Source organism: Microplitis mediator, chromosome 4, assembly GCF_029852145.1.
Source record: "Microplitis mediator isolate UGA2020A chromosome 4, iyMicMedi2.1, whole genome shotgun sequence".
Classification (NCBI taxonomy): domain Eukaryota; kingdom Metazoa; phylum Arthropoda; class Insecta; order Hymenoptera; family Braconidae; genus Microplitis; species Microplitis mediator.
Window position 1 is genome coordinate 9386089 of NC_079972.1, and position 25235 is coordinate 9411323.

General features: G+C 28.0%; 1 protein-coding gene across 6 annotated transcripts in view; it reads left to right on the plus strand.

Moving 5' to 3' along the window:
• LOC130667044 (potassium voltage-gated channel protein Shal) overlaps positions 1 to 25235 on the plus strand; it is a 159872-nt gene that overhangs the window by 115470 nt on the left and 19167 nt on the right. For 5 of the 6 annotated variants that reach the window (XM_057468420.1, XM_057468425.1, XM_057468422.1 and 2 more), the window contains exon 4: positions 7776 to 7928. In XM_057468420.1, coding sequence (XP_057324403.1) covers positions 7776 to 7928 — 153 coding nt within the window. Of the gene's footprint in view, positions 1 to 7775; positions 7929 to 19778; positions 19836 to 25235 lie in introns of all 6 variants that reach the window. The other variant, XM_057468421.1, reaches the window with a different exon arrangement.

The window sequence follows — 25235 nt, forward strand, 5'->3', positions numbered from 1 at the left end:
CGCTTTTAACTTTATTTATTTAACCTAGAAATCATACAGCCATATATGTATGTATTACAGATATAATATTTTATTCTTTTTAAAGAACGGAAAAAATAGTGTAAAGCAAATAAAAGAGAATAAAGCTTTAAATCCAATAGAGCATGGAATTTTGAATTGATACTGCAGGAAATCGTTCGGGCTTTTCCACTCAAAGAAAAACCGTCTTGGCTCGTATTGGAAAAAATATCTTGTACTGTGTATTTATTATATTGTTTTGCAAAGTGGATGCAGATAACGATCTACAAGTCACGTCTTGCACTTTTATTGAGAAAATGAGGATAGAAAATCTGCTAGATATTAGGGATTTTAAAAGTAATAACAATAACAATATTGGAAATTCACACGTCGACACTAGTGCAATTTAATCTATACTTATTTCAGATATTACAGTTAAGCCATAAGCCTCAATTTAAACTGTTAATCTTTTGAATAACTTTATTGTAAAATAAAAATAATTAAGTAATTATATCACTGTAAAAAATCGGGAGTGAATCCGGATATTATTTCAATCTGAATTCACTCCGTTACTCGGAGTTCCGGAGTTTTAACAAAAAATCATTCTGCATAAGGAGTGAACAGGAATTTTTTCATGGGCGGAGTGATTTCGGAGTGACGCGGATTTTATTTCAATCCGCATTCACTCCGGTCCGGAGTTTTAATAAGGTACCCGCGGGTAAAAAGGCCTGTCGGGTAATAAGGCCTAAGTGACAGAAATGATATTTAAAATAACCGCCTCCGCTAAAGGCTACTCTAGTAGAAGGGTCTTGCATATAGATGTTACGACAAGTTTATAGAGTCCCGATTCCACGTTCCCTGTCTTCTATATTTCATCATTCGTCATATGATGTCGTAGCAAAGAAGAAATTATAAAAAACAATCTAGTCTTCTGATTCTTAAAATGGATACTGAGAGTTTTAAGTGTTGTTGAACAAAACAATCTAGTCTTCTGTCTTTAAAAAAGTATTGTTGCTAAATTTAAGTGATGATCTATCTCTAATACCAATTTTATTAAGTATAATTAAACTATTCCACTTTGTTTAACCCGTAGGCCTTATTACCCTACCGTAGTAAAATAAAGCCTATTCGTATGGTTTTTGTAAAAGTTTAATTTTTTGTTTGTTTGTGGTATTACCATTACCATTACTTCATTACTTATATTTAATAGAAACAGCTGTTAATTAGAAACACAATTATTTCAATAAATAATTCATTCAGATATTAATAATTAAATAATAATAATTAAACGTAAAATATTATGTTACGCAAAAAAATAAATGATAAATTTTATTCGGATTTTCAATTGATTTTTATTGTTTGAACAATAAACCCGCATCAAAGAAGGTAATTCATAAATGATATAATATTGAAAGCGAAAAAGTAGAAGAATAATTCTCTAAAATATATTGATATGAAAAAAAATAGTCACTCCTGGTCTTTAAATTTTATTCACATACATTAAAAGCTTACAAACACAAGTAATATTTTATTGTTCAAACTATAAAAACTAATGCGCTTAAGATATAATTTTTGACAATTTGAAGAAAGTAATAATTATATACCGTTGTACATAAAATCAATTTTTCGACATTGAAAATTTTATTTATTATACTGAATGTTTTTTTTACTTTTTTACTATAAACTTTAATGTTTAAAACATCGAATGTTAAAGCTGAAACGTTAAATTATAACTTCATTTTTTTATCTACCAAACAGTAATTTCTATTATACTTGTAACATGATTTATTTACATATAAACTTTAAATTTCAATATTTAAATTAAGATTATTATAATATATTCAATAAAACCACGAAATTACTGTTTGAAATGATATTAAATTGTGACCACAATCTAAATTTTTAGTTATCAATTACTAATTTTTATAATTCCTTTTTTTGCGTGTATTAATTTATAAAATGTTGTAGTAACTCACTAAATTATAATTTCATATATATATATATATATATATATATATATATATATATATATATATATATATATATATATATATATAATACAGAGTGAAAATATTAAATTATTGAATAGCTATAGTGACATAGTTTTTATGGGAATATTTGATGCTTTGGTATAATATGAAATGTTATCTCGTGGTATGGTTGATGTAAGTCATACGACAGTTTGTGACTCAGTGGGATTATATTTGTTCAAGTTTTATTATCAGCTGCTTATAATTTTTAAAAATCATTTCGCGCGAATACATAATCATTCCGTACTCAATATAAATGTCAAAAAGTATCAAAGACCTAAGCTCACTATGTATTAGTAATTTTTTTTATAATTAATATTTTACGAAACTCCCCTCCGGAGTGAAATTCACTCCAAGAAATTAAATAAAAAAATTATCCACTTCGGGTTCACTCCTTGTTTACTCCGCAAATTTTTTACAGTGTAGTTTGTAATTTTAAATTCTTTCATATTTTTTTTTTAGCTTCTATTTCAAAGCTACATTGATCTCAAACTCCTTAGTTTGCTATCAGAGGGTTAAAATAAATTGTTTGAAAACTACTTTTATTTTTTGAAACATCATTTTTATTCGCAATAGTAAATTTTTTTTGTTTTCTATAGACTGCAGATATTTTAAATTATCTGGAAAGTTTTCGAGAAATGACGAGCAGGTGGCCCTTGAAATTATATAAGAAAAAAAAAAATTCACGGACTTTTAATTAAAAAAAACTTCGAAATTTTTGTACTTGCATTGTTATTTTTTTTAACAACTTTAAGTCGAAAATCAAATAATTAAACACAAAAGTGAGGAAGTTATATATTTGAAACACAAGTAACATTGTAACAAGAATTACTGCTTGGTTGATATATAGATATATATTTGGTAGTTTGGGTCTGTTATAAACTTTCTAGAAAGTCAATTCTCATTCCAAGTTAGTGGTTCGTTGCGTTCTCGGTCTAACATTTCAGATGAGACGTGATAGGGTCGTATCGATTCGTTGGATCTCTCATGGGAATAGGAAATAGGAAAACGTATGAGCGTGAAAGATAAGATGAAGCATAAGTTTAAGTTATGCTTTACCATCGAGTTCCATTTGGATGCTTCTATTTTATATTCTTAAGCTTATCAATGTGTTTGCTAAAGCCACACTCTGTTGCGTTTTAAACTCGATAAGAATTTTGATTTTTTAGGCTTTTAATTTTTTTCTTCAAAAATAGAACTTATACATATATATATTTGGAGTACACAGAGAGAAAAATATTGTCAGAGTAAGTGTACGTACCGCTATTCTGGATATATGATGTATACTCATCTTATTTAATGATACGCCGTATAGCCAATTTAACTATACGGATCCTCACACTAGCAAAACAGTTACTTACACAAGGTGGCCACGAACCGAGAATATCGGGAATTATCAGAGAATTTAATGCAACCGGGAAATATCATGGAAATGTCAGGGAATTTCGAAAAGTATCCGGGAATTAAATTGTAACAGTTCAAAATTTAAAAAATTTTAAATTATACACTAGTTATAAAAATTAAGGGATATTAAAAAAATTTCAAATTTTAAAGTGATTTTCGACAGGTTGTAACTCGAAGGAAAATGGTCATACGACAAAAACAAAAAAGTTAAATTGTAGCTTCAAGTGTCTAGTTTTCTGATCTGGTCTTTAAATTTTTGTTACTATGTCCGGTTCCGGAGTAATCCTAAGAAAACCGTCGAAAAAGAAATTTACCAAATTTTTGCTCGTCTTAAAAACGGTCTTCGAGCTTCAATAAATTTTTTTCGATAATTATAATTGATTTTTGATTGCTCCGGAACCGTGCATAATAAAAAAATTTAAAGACCCAGAGCAGAAAACTAGACACTTGAAGCTACAGTTTGATTTTTTGTTTTTATTGTACGACCATTTTCCTTCGAGTTACAAACTGTTGAAAATTACTAAAAAGTTTGAAATTTTTTTAATATTCTTTAATTTTTGTAACCAGTGAGTATTCTTAAATAAGGTAATACCCAATAGTTATTCTGATGATACTTCATTTGAAGATACAATGAATGGTCATTCTAACAATATTTTTCTCGCCGTGTGTGCGAATAGTTCAAACTGAAGAATTTTTCGTATCGAGTCGAATAGAACTATTTGTTTTGAACTTTGAATTGAGTAATTCGAATTTTTCGTAAGTTTTCGAATAATTCGAAAATTTTCTTTTGAGTGACTTAAAATTGTGATATTTTTTTCAACAATTCAAATTTTTGTCAAAGATAAATAGAACTCAGACACGAATCTATCAGATAATTACACTGAAAAAAAGACTTATTTGAGCCAAAGATATCATATATTTGAATATGACCAGATAAATATTCAGTTGTGAGAAAGATATACTTGAGCAATTTAATTGCGTGAAATAAGTGATTTATTTGTGATAAAGAAATGATCCAATTGCGGCAATTAAATGTTAGTTGGGCCATGTACTTCAAATATCTATCAAGTATCGCAAAATTTTCCGAAGTTCGTCACAAATTTAATATCTTTACCATAAATATATCATTCACTTTCCCCAAATAAATTATATATTTCAGTCGAATTATAAAACTATTTGAATCAACCGTCATATTTAGTTGTACCAAATATATTTATTTGTTTTTAAGAAATATTCTACTCTCTAAAAATGAATTAGTGAAATTTACTGCGAATCAGTGGATAGTCACTATTTCTACACCTATAAGTATACCACTAATTCAACCAGTGATATACTTATAGCTGCTTCCAAGTCCATATTCACTAATTCGCAGTGAGTTTCACTGATTCATTTTTAGAGAATTAAGAAAGTCATCAAAAAAACTGATTTACTTGGAACAAATATATCTTTTTCTCAGTGCACTTTGGGTTACTTTAAAAAACAAAGCTCACCCTTGAGTAAAAATTGAATATTTGAAAGCCGATCCAAATTTCCGAATTGGAATTAAATAGTCCGAAAATTTTCGAATAATTTGAATTAATCGAACTATTCAAAAATTCGAATTATTTGATTCAATTTGCACACCCCTAATGTATATATATGACAAGTATCTACTATATGTAGTACAAGATATATTGAAGTAAAGAAAAGTACTGTTGTAAAAGTACAAAGCTTTTTGTAGTTGATTTAAAGTTTTCTTTTCTCAATTTCAAGGGTTTTTCGTAGACTGAAATGCTTTTGAACTTGTGGCTAAAATTTTCTTTTGTGTAATAAAAATCGTATATTTTTCAACTGGAACCAAGAACATTTTATAGCGCCCATTAAAAAGAAAAAACAACTAAAAGAAATAGTAAAAAATAAAAATTGAATTGTAGCTAGATCATGAGCAAAGTGGCTGGCGGTTATACGAAAAGTTAGTGACGGTCAGTATAGTTTTGCTACTTCAATAAACTTCTAATGATATTGGATGTTATCTATTTTTTTTTTCTATCGTATTTGTAACCCAGGTCAGGTAACGGCTATAAGATATAACGATAGACTTTCTCTTGTATTCTTTCTTATTCTTAAAGCACCAATGAGTTCCACTTGATTGTCCAAAGTGCATTTTAAAAAAAAAATTGACCATTTTCTGTAACAAGCTTTGCTGACATTTTACGGAAAATTACTTGAATCTTTTATTGCTCTCACATTAAATTACGTTAAATATTTAAAATAATTGTTCCTGCGTTTCTTTTAACTGGAAAATTAGCTATTAAAGTGGATGTCTGGGTCATGTGGGTTAAAAATCCTTTTAAAAATATATAATTGGAAATTGGAGTGTAATTATATTTATTTTTAATTTAAAATATTTTAACAGACTTATACTTATTTTTAGTCCGATTAATTATAAAAAATATGTTCTCTATAATGTTAAATGTAAATTTAATATGGAACGGAACATTGATTTATAACTTTTATATAATAGGATTATAAAAAGTTTGACCGAATATAAAACTAATAAATGTCAGAAAAGTTAGTTCCATTATTTTTTTTTTATTGTTAACGACATGACTAATGTTGATTACAAAATTATTTTAATTAATAATCATGTTTATTGACATCTAAAAAATAATTATAGGTAATTATTGTATTTATAAATGACACAGGAAAGAATTATTTTATTTTTAAAACATAATTTTGAGAAATTCAAGACGTAATTTTTTTAAGTAGAAAAAATGATTTATCTATGAAAAGTCTTGTGATTTGCGAGCGTACCTTAGACGTCATCTGGCGACCAATTTTTTCATAATTAAAGTATTCGTCTCTGGAACTAATTAAGCTAATCCAGCAGCTTTTTTTTTTTTACAAGAAAAATTACAAAGAATAGAGTCAGCTGCATTTTTTTTTATACAAAAGTACATCTTATTATTTTTACAATTAATTTCATTAAATTATTTTCATCTAAGTGGCTCTTGGTAGCCACTGAGATGAAAAAATACGAGAATTTGATAGTTTTTTATTTTCCATAATTTTTTTGAACATTTTGAGTGCAACAAAAATTGTTTACCTTGATTTTTTTTTAGCTTTGATCTACTAGATCTCAATTATATTTTCTTGGGCACATCTAGTATAAAATTAAAAAAAAAAATAATAATGTATGGAAAAGGAATACCTGTAAAAACTTTGAGTCTGTGGTATGAATGATTTCGTGTTAAAATTTTCACTGCTAGTGTGAAAGTTGCACGACGTACAGTGTTATATTTTGGAGTGTGAGTTAGAAGTTCACACCACCAATGGTGTAGATGTATAAGTTCTTCATTAAAAGCTCTCGATTACTTCACCACTCGGTATTTAATTTTGAACTGCATCAATAACAATAATGATATACTAGTGCTGCAACCTGTATATTATTTGATAACTTTTAACTACAGATTATATTTGAGGTAATAACTCCGAACGGTGTGAAAGAAAAAACTTATACACTGCTTGATATTTCACACCAATAAAATTTCACACCGAGTTGACCGTTTTAAGTCTTCGGGGACCATTTTCACACCAAAAATTTTTTGCACTGTACAAAATTGAGAGTGAAGTAAATCGGGAGTTTTTCCAACTGAGTGATTTCGGAGCGAACTGGATTTTATTTAAATCCGCATTCACTCCGATTCGGAGTTTTAATATTAAAATAAACTCCTCTTCGGAGTAAATTTCACTCCGAGATTAAATAAATAAACAGTCATCCGCTCCGCATTCATTCCGGATTTAATCCGCATTTACTTCGAAAATTTTTTACAGTGTACACACGGAAAAAAATAAACGTTAAAATTATAACCTGGACCCTGGAAGGATACTGAAATTAGCCGACGTCTAATAATTTTTTTGAATTTTTTTAAAAACGATAGGTTGAAAAAAAAAATATTTGAAAAAATTGTACCTATAGTTTTTTAAATTTTCTACATGTGCATATTTTTAGATTATTTTTTTTTAATTAAATTGCTGAAAATAAAATTCGAAAATTTTTAATTGACTGCTAACTTCCGGATTATGACCTGGGTGTCGATATGGGGATTTTTAAGATTCCAAATAATAAATTCTATAATATTAATTTTTCTTGCATATATAATAAATTTGAATACTTGTCCCATAATTATTCACGTTTTAATCATAAATGAAAAAATTACTAATTAGAATAATAGTATTTACTGATCAATTTATCATTATATTACTTGTCGTTCTCAATTTATATAGTTCATATTTTTCCGTGCACTGTAGAATATGATGATTTTAATAAAAATAAAATTTATAAAATAACTATTTGTTTTAAAGGATCGAGAGTTTGTGGAGATGGATGTACCATTCAATGGGGCACCAAAGAGACCAGGTTCACCATCGCCATTGACATCTCCAGCCCACAGCACAGCATCGCGTGGTGGACTACTGCAGTCATGCTGCGGTCGTTGTTATCCTCAGCGTTATCAGGTACGCGGTCGGGGCATCCTCGTCTCAAGGACATCAATCAGCGATCAGGGTCCGCCGTCCTTATCATCGCAATCGCAACAATCGCAATCGCAATCGCAATCGCAATCACATCCATGTCATTCTTCTTCGCGTTACGCGGATCCCACCGCGGTCCCAAGCGTCGCATTTAACATTCCCGGCGACGCTGATCGCCGTCGCTTTACCACCGGCGCCCCTGACAGTCCTTACAACGAGACGCGGGTCTAAAATTAATTACCTTCACATCTATAATATTTATCACATATTTATTGATAATTATCATTATTATTTATCACACACTCGAGTATAGTGTCGAGTATAACTTAATAAGTCGATTACGTCAAAATATTAATTAATAAATAATTATTTAACGTGCACACATGACAGGGTATTCGATAAATTTTAAATTATACTAAATTTTATTCGATAAATTAATTACTCGATTCGACAGATCGCGATAAGAGTCCGCCGGCCGGCACTCATTTTTTTTTGTGACGGTTGTTGACGATATTGTTTTATATTTACTCATATATATTTATATTATTGTTTTTTTTTTTTTTACTATACTATAAAAAATAATTATTTTTTACGTCAACGACTGAACTGACGTTTTGACATCTAAATATTAATATTTATTATTATTATTATTAATACATAAATATTTATATAAACAAAATTCATAAGATCGTCATATTTATTATTATTGACTTATGGTTATTTTAAATTTTTTAAAATAAAAATGACGATTTTAAAATTGTAAAAAATATATAAAATTATATGGTATAGGATGTAGATAAATAATAAATAATTAAAAGAGATAAATAAAATTTATCTTACGCAAAAAAAAACTAGCACATGAAATTTAATATCGGAATTAAAAGAAAAAAATGTGCATTGATAGTTAAAGTCGTTTTAGTAATTAAAAAAAAAAATTCAGTATTAAATCGAATTAATTTTTTCATTACTAGTATTAAAATGGCGTAAAAATAATTTTACAGGATATAAATAATAAATAAATCCAGTGCGCCCTTTTATAATTGGTAATGTAAAATAATAAATAAAGCGGTTTGCGTTGATTATTTGATACTAATTGTAAAGGTTCAAGTGATTAACAAATCACTAAGTGTGCCAATAGACGATTAATGCGCGACATATCATAAATTTTAAATAAGTCTTTTCTTAATTAATTAATTAATCAATTAATCAATATTTAATATCTCGAGCTTCATTGTTTAATATTTATATAATATTACACTGTAAAAAATTAGCTGATAATTTTTAAATAAATTATCTCAGTATTTTTTACAGTGTAATGTGCGCAGTTAGAAATTTTGTGTTACGTTCAACACAAATCGTCTATTGCAAACGGTCTACACAAATTTTTGTGTTAATTCAATACATTGCGTTTGAGTTGATTTTTAACACAAATTTTATGTTATATAATTGAACACATTCCCGAGTCAAAATTCAAATCGTAGATTAAATTTACGAGACGTTGAAAACGTAAATTCAAATTTTTAAGACGTAAATAGCCGTAGAAATTTATTTTAGACGTAGTTGACGTATACTCTGGGTCTTACAGACTACACAGTAGCTTTGAGACAAGAAATAAAAATTCTAAGCAGCTATACTCTATAGGAAAATATTTTGAGCCTTGTGAGACATTACTCTATTAATGGCTCTCTTCTTGTGCTCCTAGTCTTACAGACCCGGGTCGAAATATCTAGCCTCAATCCAGTCTCACTGAGTAAAAAAAGCATTTTGAGTCTCAAATGATGTTCAAAAAGTCTCAATGAGCCTCAAATAATTCTCAAAGAGACTCAATGAGCCTCAAATCATGATTAAAAAGCCTCAAATAATACTAATCAAATTCGAATTACATAGTCGAGACTAGGTTCATTTGAGGCTCATCTAGGCTTCTTGGGGATATTTGAGAATCATTTGAGGCTCATTGAGGCTGGATTGAGGCTTACCTGGGTTCGATGAGGCTAGATTGAGGCTCGATATTTCGACCCGGGGACTACCTATAGAAGAACAATATTTTGGGGCCTTGCAAGAGACAACTCTATTTTCTATACTCTTTAAATTAGATCACGAGCCATCAGTAGAGATCTTTCCTGCAAGGCCCAAAACATTTTTCAAAAGCTGTTGACAATTTTAATTTCTCATCTTCTGGCCGCTAGATATGTTTTTTGGCAATAAAATGTTTCCGATATAGTTCAATTTTTTCTAGTGCAAGTTTTGAAAGGTTGTATCTACGATTACGCAAGTCATATTTACGTTTTCGTACGTCAGTTACGTCTAAAATACATTTTGATAGTTATTCACGTCTTCAAAGGTGGAATCTACGATTTAAATTTCGATTCGGGTAAAATCTGTTATTTTGACAGAAAATTTGTGTAAATTTAACAGACTTCTCGTGTTAAAATTAACGAACAAATATAAGCACATAACCTAACCAACTTAAGTATACTGATCTAGCCTTATTACAAATTATGTCAATTTAGCAAACAATTCGTTTGATTTTTCGTGACTTTTCTAAAAAACAGAGCTATAAATTATCCTCCCGTAAAATGAGAATAAAAAAATAAGTGAACCTGACCATAAAAATATGAAAGTTATCTATGATTATATTTAATTGTAAATCAATTACAATTCATGTTTCCTTGCAGACAGTGCTGCCACAATGCTTTGCTTGGTTATAGTAATGAATAAACCCGCGGGAGTGTTTAGCTAAACAACACAACTTTTGTGTTAATTTTCGAACAATACAAGAAATGTGTTACATTCCAGATTTTCTAATCATTTAACATAAAAAATCTGTTAAAGTAAAATGACTCGAACGGTTTGTGTTGAATTAACAGATTTCTGTGTTGAAAATCAACACAAAAAATTCAATCAAATAATTATTTGAACACGAATACACAAAATTTCAAACTGTGTGTGTTAGGGCGGGAAAATAAATAAATACTTATTTCGAATGTGACAGCTGTTTTTGATAGCTACGGATCGTTTATATTTTCATTAAAAACATATCAAACATATAATCGGCAAGTCTGAAACTATATCTGGCGTGCAATTTCACTGAAAGTGTTCGTATAAATTTCCCATTACCCTCTAGTGTAATTACTATGGGACGTTATCATGGTCATCGTTATAATGATACTTGAAATAGCTATTATTACATATATATTCTCTTTTACATACATATAAGTATATGTAGATGTATATATTAATGTCTATACTAGAGTCCGGCAGGAAAATTTTAATAATACGGGCTTCTATGTATCCAGTTAATTCTCAATTATTTAACATGATATTGTTCTTCATATTTTTTTTTAATTGATTAGATTTTCATTAATCTACTCAATTAATAGATTAAATGTTTATTTTTTGATTTTTTAAAACCCCGATTGATTTAATTTTAGAAAATATTAAATGCTTATTATAATTATAAAATTTTATAATATTAATCAGTTTGTCAAGAGTATAGTTAATTAATATGATAGATGGGTAAGATGAGCCAAAAATTTTCATCCATATTTTTTTCAATAAAAAATTGTTAATTACTTATTTATTAACGAGAAAAAAAAAATTAACAATTTTGTCTTGCTCCGTTTTTGTTTGTAAAAAATACATAAATTTTTTTTTTATATAGATTTAGGTTTAAAAAATTATTAACGCTATTGCTTTAAATTCAGGCATTTAATTATAAGCAGTAGAGCTTAAAAAAAAATTAAGATTATTCTGGGGTAGAAGTAAAAAATTAAACAATCAAAAAAAATAATAAAATTTTTACAATAAAATAAAAAATAGTAGTACAAAAAATCTAGTCTAGTATTCTCTGTAAAAAAAAGGGTACAGTTAGTAGAGTATCCGATTAAGAATCTCCGCTGGTAAATGGCGTTGCGATGTCTTCCACGTGAATTCCGAAGCCTTCTTACAAACTCCTTCCTGCTCAGCTCCTCAAAAAACTATTTTACCATTTCACTTAATATCTCACTCCCTTATTCTAAATACTTTCAACAAGCACCAGCATCTACATAATTCTCTGCTTCTATCTCTTTCTCTGAAGTATTCGTGATATTTGCACTTAAATCCAGGGTGAACCTTTTCCCACGTCTTCCATAATATTCTAAACATCTATTGAAAGCCTGAGCTTGTGCCAACCTTACAAGTTAAAGCGCATCACAACACTCATTTTATTGTTCAATTTATTATTCTCTTTCAATTCTTATTTTAAAAATAAATCATACGTAAAAATATATCTGAAATTTTCTTCGAGACTTTTGAATATTATATTTAATAAAAAAATAAAAGCATCGAAAATTTTATTCCACCTTAAAAAAAATGCTTTTATATCATTTCCGTTTTTTACATATATATAGAAAGTATAATCCTTTCCTTTGCTCTTATCCATTTTTAACCCGCACACTTGTTAAACTCGTGACTATAAATTCAATTATCGCGCCCTTTATTTAAATAATCAAATTATTTTTTTTCTTTAAAATATCTTTTATAATTTTAAATATATAATATACGTACATTGGTATATATAGAGAGAGAAAGGGTAAGGAAAATGGGGATGGGTGGGTAAAATGGACCACCCCGAAATCGTGATATTATATACAATTATATATAATTATATATGATCATCTGTGATTTTTTTTCGTGGCATTGTTTATAATTCTGTATGAATGTAGCTGAAGGTTGGAATGTTTTTCCGGCAACGAAAATGAAAAAAATTTATGTAATTTGACTACATAAGCGGTAGGTCCGGAGACTCGAGGTGGCTGAAGATTTTCGGGTGACATTCCAGCGTTCATATGCGAAACGTTTCAGAAATTTAGTCATCAAGTAGATTTTTTACTTGCCAATTTTTTTTTTCGTGCCGCGGAGAAGGTTCCGATCTTCGAGTACATCTGTATGAATCGTATATATTTATATATAAATCATCTATAATTCTATATAATCATATAGAATTTTTTTTACTCGAGCATACGGTGTCTTCTTCGTCATATTTAAATTTTATATTATTTATTTTCAACAATTTTTTTGTTTTCGGCATCTTTATTTACTAACAGTATTGCAAATCTCTTTTTACACTTGGAAGTAAATATAAACAATTTTATTACAGTCACTTTTTTGGGAGGTCTGTTCGTTTTGCCCGCTCAGGGAATACAATTTTTTTCTATGGCAACTGAAAATTTAATTAAATAATTTCAAGAGGCCAAAAAAAACAAGACGATTCAATGTATTTAAACCCTCACGGAAAAAACAGCAGTTGAAAAATTACAGTTTCTATAGTGAGAAAGGCTTTCGGGGCAAAAATCTTAAAACATTAAAGCTTAAACTGTAATTTTAGAAATTTGTTATTGTAATAAAATTAATACAATTTTAAGCAGCAAATTTTACAGTTTAAAATGTAATTTTTGAGTTTGAAACTGTAATATTTATTATGCCTGGGGTAAAAATGTAACTTTTACAGTTTCAGAGTCGCAGCGCTTTACTACTATACGAAACTGTAATAAATACAGATATGAGCAATTTTTCAACTGCTCTTTTTTCCGTGCACACGGAAAAAGATGTATCTGGGAATATATGCCGGCAAAGTAGCATACATATGACAATACTAAAGATATAAGCCGGATATGTATACCATTTTGCCGGGATTTATACTTTTTCGTACGGGAATGCACTAAAATTATTTGCTTAGTGGTCCCGTTTTACCCGACCTTTCTCCATATTCAGCTCGTTATCCATTAATGTTTCATTTCTTTCATCACACAAAACAGAAAACCAAAAAATAAATGGTTTCCTTAAATTATGGGAACCATTCCCATAATATATAGAAACCTTTCCCATATATATGTAGAAACCATCACTATATACTGTGGGAAATATTCCCATGAGTATATCTTACACCGAAATATATATGAACGTGCGTAAAAACTGATCGTTTTTTAAATTTTTTCTCCACGTGCCATTCAATGTTTAGATTTTTTCAATTATTCCGATTTAAAGTTCATAAAAAAATTTCAAATGTCCCATAAAATAGTAGTACATGTATATATAAATATAACTTTTTGAACGAACATGTCATGTTAAAGGACCGATTGCACGCCAAGTAGTATCAGTTATAAACTAAAATTGAAATTGTTATATATATAAATATTTATTAATTATTGAGTCGCGTTGAGATCGTCTCGTTTAGATTTATATATATATATATAAATATAAATATTTAAATAATAGATGATAATATGAACGATGGAAACAAGACTAAAAAATTAGTTATTAAGTTAATTGATAAATTAATAAATTGATTGATAAATGAATAAAATAAAATATTTATAAATTAAGTGGAAGGACTTTGTCTGGCGCCTAGAAAAAATATAGTAATAGAATCTAAACAATCATAAGTAGGTTAAATAATAAACTTTCAATCGATAGTCAGGCCTACGAGTCGCGTGTTAACGATTCGATCGTAATAAAATAATAATAATAATTATTATTGTAATGATAATTATTTTAAAATAAAATATGTAAAGAAGAATATGCATCATTTTGCGGGCTAGTATTTATAAATTATATTATATAAAAATATATATTTAATGGAGAAGATGGGAAAATATTTGTAGGATAAAGAATTTAACTGAGATGTGTTACTATTTATTTTTTTTTTTTTTTGGTGAGACAGTTTTGTCAGTTTTTGTGTAACGACTATTAGAGATGACGGACAGTGACGACGATACAAGTGACATATAGCGCATAGAATTACATTTAATCCTGTGCTAGAGATATATGCTGACACAAATGTGTCTTTTTACTGCGGTAATAATACTCAGCGATCGTGATAATATCGCCTTTAGTATTTATATTTCTCGATCTTCCTCTTTCTCTTATACTGTTCTCTTTTATATTTATATATATTTTCTCTCGTTAAAGAGACAACTTTAAGGGGATCGTTAGCCATAAGATAGCGAAGTATTTTCTTTTTTAATCTTAATGATAAAATTGTTTTTTAAAAATGGAGCGTGCGGCGAAATTTCGAAGAGACCATAAAATTCCGAAGTTGAAGCAAAAGACACGGTTTTGAAAAATAATTTTTTTTCCTGTAAATCACGCGATTTTTTATGAATAAAAGTCAATTTTGTAAAATAAATTTATTAAAGAAATTAGTAAATTACGAATTTTATGGTGTCTCATTTTACCCCGATCTCTCATTGGAGAGGTCATTAATATCTAAGGACTTTGAAGTCTGATTTATTGCAGTAGAGTAATTACTTTTTACTTAATGAGGGTTCAAAGATTGGTATTCAAATAAATTTAATTTTCGCGTACGCGCTGACGTTCAGACACTTGTTTCTTAAATTAAAAATTTATGTTATTGAAGATCGGAACCTTTTTTGCGGAACGAAATGAAAAGTAAAATCGACTGGATCTAGATTTCTGAAATGTTTCTTACACTGAGAGAACAATTTATTTGAGCCAAATGAATAGATTTATTTGACTAAAAAAAAATCATTTATTTAATTCAAATATATATTTATTTGTAGCTAACAAATGGTGGTACAGTGCCACCATTCGAATACAGATTTGTTAACTATAAACAAATTATTATTGCATTCAAATGAACCATATCTTTGTCTCAAATAAGTATTGATTGGGTCCATTCAAATATGGGATTTATTTGCCTGAAACAAATCTAATTTGGCTCAAATAAATTGTTCTCTCAGTGTACGTCAGTCGAAAATTGCAGGCCACCCTCCAACTACCCCTTAAGTGACTTTAAAAGTCAAATTACATAAATTATTTTCATTTCTTTATTCCTTTGATTTTCATATTTCCGATTTCAGGTACATAGATTTCTCTACTTTGAGATTTATATATATATGCCTAAGAAGGACATGAAGAGTTTCTTTATATCTCAGGTCTATGATTCTTAATACACTAAAAAATCAGGAGTTAATTCGGAGTTATTACGGATTTTGTTCAAATCCGAAGTACCGGAGTGATTTCAAAGCGACCTGGACTCTATTTCAATCCATGTTCACTCCGATTCAGAGTTTTATTACTAAAATAAACTTCCCTTAGAAGTGAAATTCACCCCGAGCCGGAGTTTAAATATTAAAATAAACTTCCTTTCGGAGTAAATTTTACTTTAAGGAGATTAAATGAATAAACAGTCATCCGCTCAGAACTAACTCCGGATTTAAACCGCGTTCACTTCGAAAATTTTTTACAGTTTATAGTTTTACATACTTCCAATTAAGTCTTCTTCAATATAAAATATCTTCCGGCTAACGATCCCTTTAAATTTCTTAAACGTCTCTCCTTTACTTAATTCTTCAATAATGAAATTAAAAAAAAAATTACTAATTAATATAATAAAAAATAAAAATTTATCAATCAACTATTAGATAATTAAATAAAAATTTATCGTGATATTTTTTTGATCTAGTTTAAAAATTATAAAAAAAAAAACTAAATTAAAAGATGATACTTGACACATTCCAGTAGCGATCGAAACGTCTTATATAATATCCAATTTAAATAAAAATAAAATCAAAGGCCTAATTTATAAAAAAATAATCAATAAATTAAAAAATGTGGGCATAATAATAATTAGTGCAATAAAGCACTCAGTAATTACTCTTTCACGAGCATAAATAATTATTATATATAAAAACAACTACCGCCTTATTAAGTGAAATAAATATTAATAATTATAATCCATAATTCATATTAATAATAATAATAATAACAATAATAATGAGCTCTTTAGCGGCAGATGTATTGTCGACTTTTCTCAATCCTATTGTTCTCTTAGTTTTCTAGCGATACTATATAATAAACCCGAGGGTTGTGGGCGTTAAAACTTTAATTGAAATCCCGGTTTCTTAAAGGGTCACATTCTGTACTGTGCCACTCTCGTTTCTGTTGGCAGCATTAATTATGCTGGAATTAGGAGCATGTCGGGCGCAATCTTCTCACTTTATTAACCGGAACATTATTATCGTGTGAAAAAAAGTTTAACACAAAAAGCTTCGCCGTATTTTATTTATATTTATTCAACTCCCGAAAACTTCACCTAAATAAAAAAAAAAAAAATTTACGGCGAAGTGGAACAAAAGCGGCTTAATATTTTTCGGTAATAAACTTCTTTTTTCTTAAGTTTTTACGGTAATAAATTAACGGCAGTTAAAACTCTAATTGCATTTTTGAGTAAAAAATATTCATAAGAACAAACAATTGAATTTACGTAAATTTGAAAATTTCATTTAAAATCAATTTTGAATTTTAAAATAGTGAATAGAAGAAGAATGGGTAGAAAGAGAATAAGAAAATGGATAATCTTCAATTGAACGTTGGATTGAAAAATAAACGGAATTGTCTTGTGAAATAGATCCTAGGTTTCAAAATGTCTCGCAATGTAACAGACAGTAGAAAACTCTTTAGCGTTGCGTGTTTTTATTTATTGTTTTTTTTTTTTTTGTGGTAGTACGGTCATAAAATTGAATAAGTGTATAAATATTAATATACGTAAAATATATACGTGTATATTGAGGATAAAAATTGATGATATATAGGGTTAAAAGAAGTGATTTGAGGAAAAGGCCACGATTTCCGGTTCACTAGCTGCAAGGATCGTCTTACCGGAAATTAGCTGATTTGCACGTGAAATATAGCTTGAAGGATTTTTAAAATATAGCTTTATAGCTATAAATAGATAGTTGTATAGTAGAGTGTGGCAAGAGTTGATAGATATTTTTTTTTAACATCGCAATAATCATAAATCAATCATAAATGTTTGAAGTCTAGGGTAGAAGTACCATTTTCGACCACTTTGGCGCCAGTTTTGGCCACTCAGAAAATTTTAATAAAATATGCAATGGCACAATTAATTTTTTAAATGTGTTCGAGTATACTTTTATCTCACTACACAGTTGAAAATTTTGTGCTCTTGTGTACAAAAATTCAATGGTTGAATATTTTGTGTCAATTATTTGACACCATCAAGTGTAAATTTAACTAAAGTTAAATGTGTGATCTGATGTCTATAAGTTTTAAACTTGTATTATTGTTTGACACAAGCATTATGTGTTAAATTAACTCAAAAAATTAAGTGGACCGTTTGGGATATGTGATTTATGTTAAATTTAACACAAATATTTCAACTGTGTATTACAATGGAATTTTTAAAAATTAAAATAAAGTATTAAATGTCCAAAAATGGTGCAGTGGCCACACAAATGGTACTTCTACCCTACGTAAACATTACATGCTTGTAAATCGGTAATAAAATGCTCATTTTATCGAGTTGTAAACATATGAAGAAAATGAAATGTATATATGTGTATGTAGTATCTACGCCGACATATATATTAGATACATAAAATATACGTTTCATAGAAACATATATGTCGAAATAGGAATATAAAGTTCTAAATTGGAAAAAATTTTTAAACGATTCTGAGAGACTTTGTTTTTATTTCTTTGAAATAATGCGGTATTGATTTATAGTTTCACCGATTAAATGGATAAAGTTTTAAAGCTGAATTGTGATATCGATTTTATCTTTAGGTTGACTTTAATTTTTGAGGAAATTTAAATATTTGCTGACAAAAAACTTTAATGGCTATTTTTCATTTAAAAGTTAATTTAACTTTATGACTTTGTTTAACACAAGAAATCAATAATCAATCGTTTTTAGAGGGTATAGGATCAAATAAATTTGTTAAGACTATTTATTATTCGCGACGTTTCGTGTAATTATTTACACTTTCTCAAGCTCGACAATGAATCACAAAAGTTATTACAAAGATATACAAGTCACAATATCAACAATAAAATCAATAGTACACATGTGTACATACCATAGTTAGATTCTTAACATCGTCAAATATATAATCTTTGTCGTGTTTCATTATTACTAGAGCCAGGATTTTCACTTTGATTTAAAAATAACAATTAATTATTAATGCTGTCAAATTTTTTATATTACGGCATAAATATTGGTCGTATAAAAAAATTTCCCAAATAAAAGTTGTTCAAAATTTAATTTTATAAAAAAAATGTCTCTTATAATTTTTTCTTAGGACTAATAAGAAAGCCGTAATTTCAAAATTAAGATTTTCGTAATTAACACAAATTTGAATTACTCATTATGAATCTTAATTTTGGAATCACGGTGAAAATATTGGTCGTATCAAAAAATCATAAGAGAGATTTTTTTTATAAAATTAAATTTCCCACAACTTTTGTTTGAAAACTTTTTTTATAAGACCAATATTTTCGCCGTGATATCAAACATTAGAACCATTCATTTCAAAATTAAGGCAAAAATCTTGTCCCTAATTATTACAGTAATGTCAGAAATTATGTCATTAAATTTAAAAAATGAATATTCAAATTTTTATACTAATTTCAAATTTTCTTCTCGACAAATTTCGTCCTCCAATTTTTTTAAATATTTGAATAAAAAAATTATAATTATCAAAACAAGAGCCACAACTCATTAAAAAATATAAATTCAAAAAATTTTAATTCTTAAAATGGAATTCAAATTTTCTAAAATAAATACCTCTGACTCAAATTTAACATTTAAATTCAAATTATGAAAGTTTGGATCCTGTATAAAAATGACAAATATTTTTTTACCTGAAAGTTCTTACGCGAAAGTAAATTACCGGATCGTAAACGTAACAATAAATCGATTCGATAAAAACACGATTGTTGAAAAAAAAATTAGCTTATACCGCGTCACACAATTCAATCAACATAAAGTACAATAATGTAACACGAGTTGCTTTTATGAATAATGCATAGAGGAAGGAACAAGGAGAGACCGTATTGGTGGAGCAGCATCCACTTCAGATGAGCCAGGCAAGATGAAATTGAATCTTGAGTGTCAGCCTAAAATGCTCCGTCAACCCCTTTATCATCATTACTCTTTGCTAACGAGCAGATGCTACTTAAACCCTTCTTACACTAATTTTTTTTTTTTTTTTAATATATTACCTCCCGTCACTATCAGTCTCTTTTTGGTACCTATATATTTGTTGCCAATTTATGCCTTATCCTCTTGTATATTAAACTAATTAATGTCTCTAAATTTATTGATTATCACTTATCACTTATTAAAATCCTGTAGATATTTAATTGGTTAAATTTTTAAATGTTTACATATATAAATAATTGTTTTATATTGTTGTTTATAGAACAAAATTTAATTTTATTCAGCTATTAATTGTTGGTCGAATTGGTGTCATTTTAAATATATTTTTGCGCAGTAAAAATTTTTTTTGTTTGTGTTAAATTAACACAGCGTCGTTTTGTTGCTCAAATATTTTTAATAGATTTATTTTTGAAAATTTGAAAATTTTTTCTCGATAGAAAATTAACAGTTTCTTAATGTTAATTTCAGATTAACACAAAACTTATGTTAATTTGTTAAAGTATTATATGGAGTCATAAAATTACACTTATCACGTATTAAAAATATTTTGTCTCATTTACGCGATAACTTTACCAGCCTATAAATCAACGGGCGAGAGGAGCGAAATAAGTTTCCATAATTATTTTATTTTATTTGACACAGAGGCACCCTTTCATAGGGTGATTCGAGCCACGTAAAGTTGTTTGAAAAAAATTTTTAATTTATATTAAGTCCTACAAATTTGCATTCGGATAATTTAAGTCAAATATTTAACGTTCATAATTAAAAATAAATATCAGATTCCGCCAAATGATAAATTTGTTAATTTAAAAACTTAAAAGTTTTATTTATTTGAGGGAAGTTCTTCTGGTAAGAATTATAAATTTTTTCAAAATTTATAGAGGGGGCCTTTTCGCGCCAAATTTTGATTTTTTAAATTACTGGGCCGTATTGATACCGAGTACTTATTTGGGGACTAAAAAAAAGTTCTCTATTAAATTTTTTTTTTAGACGGCTCGTTTTATCTCCGACTGTATTAATTTTTTCAAGATATTAGTAATGATTATTCAGAATATAATTAAAGTTTTATAAGTTGTCGGAATAATAAAAACTAAAATTAATTTGCATTAAATGAAAATAATGAGACTTTTATAAGTCGGTAAATAAAATGAAAATATATAAACTAAAATCGTAAACCGTGTTCTTCATATATTAATGTCAAGTCTTTATGATATTTTTAATATTAGTAACATTTTCAAATTAACTTTTTAATGTATAAAAAAAAAAATCAAGATTAATATTTAACTTGTGTATCAGTTGACATTTAAAATATATAATAGTTTCTGGTTCTATTGTAAAAAATTTGTTTTAAAAATGAAACATAAGTTTTGTGTTGTTATTTTTTTACAGACGAGTTATTTTGATATTTTTAGCACGTGATTCATGTTAATTTAAAAAAAAAATTTTTTACTGCGTATAAAGTAACAGTAGTGTACATAAAGTAGAAAAAATTTTATATTTACAAATAGAATAAAAGTTAATTATTTAAAATTTAAATGAATAAATTCGTGTTATAAAAAGGAATGAAATTATTTGCGACTCTGTACTGTGTTGACGTTTTTCTTTATTACGAGCGATCGTTAAAATACAATAACAATAGTAATGACAACAACAACAACAGTAACGAGTATGACATGAATTCGTGTGTAATAAAAAAAAAAGTATGGAAACAAAAAAAAACGTCTGACTAAAATGCGGACTCGTTTTAACGTCGCTTCCTATTATTCATTCACGTCTGTGTCTGGAGTGGTATAACAAATCCTATGCAAACATCGAGAGGAAGCGAGAGCTTTTTAAATAACCGGAAGAAGTAGACTTTGTACAGATCGTCCTACTCGAGTATTTTTAATATTCACAGGTCCATAAAAAATAATGCATTTTTTTACCAGAGATTTTATTATGTCACATCATACGCGATCTGTACACCAATTTATTTTTTTTTTGTTGCAACTGTAATTGGTAATCGATACTTTAATGTTAATCGATCGTGATTCTTAAAATTAATTACGTATAAAAAATTAAAGCCAAATACGATAACGCAAATTGAAGTCATGTAACAGGTCCAGATTTTAAGATATCCGGTTATTTTACAAAAATAAATTTTTTGGTGCTTCAATAGTAAATATGAGGTAACATTGTTGCTCTGTGCTCAAATAGAAGCTCAAGTTAAACTTAAAAAAATAAATCCCATTTATTAAAACACATAAACTTTATTTTAATCAAATACCCATCAGTTTGTGAAATAAATATGTATTTTACTTAAAATACCGGCAGCAAACCAGTCATCATATTTGCTTAGTCCTCAAAATTACGACGTGTTTATAATTTGTGAATCTTAACATTTAATCCTTCTCTACGACCGTCACTGAAATTACCCAAATTAAAATTTAACAAATTTGAAGAGAGTCGAGAGCAGTAACTTATTCCACTCTATTATTTGTAGGCTTTAAATATATTCCCTACAAGAATAATGTTACCCAGTAAAAAAGGATTCGTCAAAATCAACACATACCGTGTGTAAAACGAACGTTTTACACTTATTTATATGTTATTTTAACATTTGAGAGTTGGAAAAGTTACACGTATGTTAAAAGTAAAAAATTTACCAAGAATTCTTTTGTGATGATCGAGATTATTTTTAACATATTTTGTGTGTTGATTTGACAGTAACATATAAAAAGTGTTACTTTCGTTTACAATAATACTGTGTATTAAATTGACACTCAAAAGTGTTAAAAATTCAACACTCAGAATTTTAACATACGCATTTTTTTACACTCTGACGATTCGTTTTTTACTGTGTATTTTGAGCTTTATTACACTTAACAGATTGTCACAAATAATTTTAAATTTGATGACTTCTTCTTCAACCTCATGTCTTCTAAAGTCGAGTCATAACCCGCGAAAGAGTTCAATAACACCCATTTTTTTCTAAAAATAAGCTTCAAATTTAATTAAAAATTTTCTGCATTCTTGGGTCGAAAAATTTGATCTGTTTTAAATTAAATAAAAATTTTGAGTTATTTCCATTCAATTTTGCTTTTTATTTGTATTCAATTGACTTCTGAAATTTAATCGAGTTTTACCCGTACTATTTAGACTATTTTCAGACTTATTTTCCATCATTTTTAATCTGGTTTTGGTCGCCTCTAAATGAAAGTCAGACTTTTACTACCTATTATTTTTATTAGTCTGTTTTTGATCGTCAGATAGAAAACAGCTTAAAATTTTGATAAAAATGCAAAGACAGACCATTCAGACTTGAAATGAATCTGTAAAATTTCACTGGTTCATTCAGTGAACTTTTAGTCATTGGTTGAACCAGTGAAATTCACTGATTGAATCAGTAAATGCCGCGCTCACTGGTTTCAACCAGTGAACTAAAAATATGTAAAGTAAAAAGTTCTGAAAATAAGTGTGAATTTACGTCAATCAATAAGGAATATTTACTTATTATCTTTATGTGATATTTCAACTAAGTTTTACGTAACCATAATAATTATATGACCAAAATTTTTACACAGTATAAAAATAAATAACTGGAGTTAATTTGATAATTTGGAACTAACCTCAATCTTAAGTGACATTTTAAAATTTAATGTTCAACAATTAATGGATTATTTAAAGCCAATTGTTAAGGATGATGATACTTTAACAAAACTTTGTTTTATCACTAAATAATTTTAAATGAAATATAGTTATTATTAAAAATTATTTACTCTTTAAGCATGAATAAGTGAAATAACTGAACATTCACTAATTTCAAGTGCAAATCTAACTACTAATTTCCAAAAAGTGGTTTAGTTGGCCCTCAGAATTAGTGAACATTCACTTATTTTCACTTATTCATGTTTAGAGAGTAGTTGATAACATCAGCTTTTCACGTTGTTTTTAAAAATACGTCTGTAATAAAATAAAATTAATCGAAACTAATAATTTATAACCTATTTTCTTTATATTTATATACTACACCGAAGTGTTCCATTGGTTCAACCCGAACATTTCACTGGTTAAACCACCCGTGTAAAAAAAAATTCGTTCCAAAAAGATTCCAAAAAAGTTCCGCATGCGGAACTTCTAAAAATGAGACAGATTAGAACTTCGAATGGAACTTTTGTTCCATTTTTTTTTGGAACGATAGTAATTTTGATGGTAAAAAATAAGTTTTTATCAGCAAATCGAGAATCAAAAAAGGACGTTTTTGGAACTTTTGCATCTTTTGTAGACTCAAGACGTTCGAGAAAGATGCCAAAATAGTTCAAAAATCACTACTTTTGAATTTTTCATAGAACAAAAAAAAACGTCCATAAAAAATTCCAAGAAAGTTCTAAGAACGTCCTTTTTTGATTCTCGATTTGCTGATAAAAACTTTTTTTTACCATCAAAATTACTAACGTTCCAAAAAAGTTCCATTCGAAGTTCTAATCTGTCTCATTTTTAGAAGTTCCGCATGCGGAACCCTTTTGGAATCTTTTTGGAACGATTTTTTTTTACACGGGAGTGATCGATCACTTAAATTCACTGGTTGAATCAGTAAAATTTCACTGATTCATTTGAACTATAGTTTGACTAAAATCAGATCAAATTTTTCGACCCGGGTTCTTTCAAATTACTTAAAGTATGTTTGTACTCAATCGTTACCGAATCGTACTTATAAATTATCTCGATATATTCAGCCCTCGATAAATAAAAATCAACCATAACTATTAATAAACAATCGATTTTTCTGTTACGTTATTATTAAAATTAAAACTACTACGACAACTTGAAGTATTGATCTTGACAGTAAACTCACATGATCGTTACCGATCAATGAATGACAGCAGCCTATAGTAAATCGCAATTATATAGAATGCATAAATAATTTGTAACGACATTAGCTACTAAATATAGTTAAATTTTTTTTTCATTCTCGCTTTACGTGATTCGTATCTTATATACAATAACACACAACACATTATCATACATCTCCATTTAGCATTTAAAATTCACAATGCGTCCATTATTACCAATACATTATTATCATTTTCCGGTAATCTATAATGGCGTTAAGTTACCACACGTAATAACCGTAACCCAATATAAATAATTACCACATATTTTATTTAACTCATGTCCAGTTTAATTTATATAAATATAAATATTAAATAAATCAATAATTAATGCTCATTAATATTTTATTCAGTCTCACCTATAACTTACGCATATATATTTATTCGGCCCTTTATATATGACTCCAGATCAATTCGCAACCACATTTACATTTACATCGACCTTTTGTAATTATA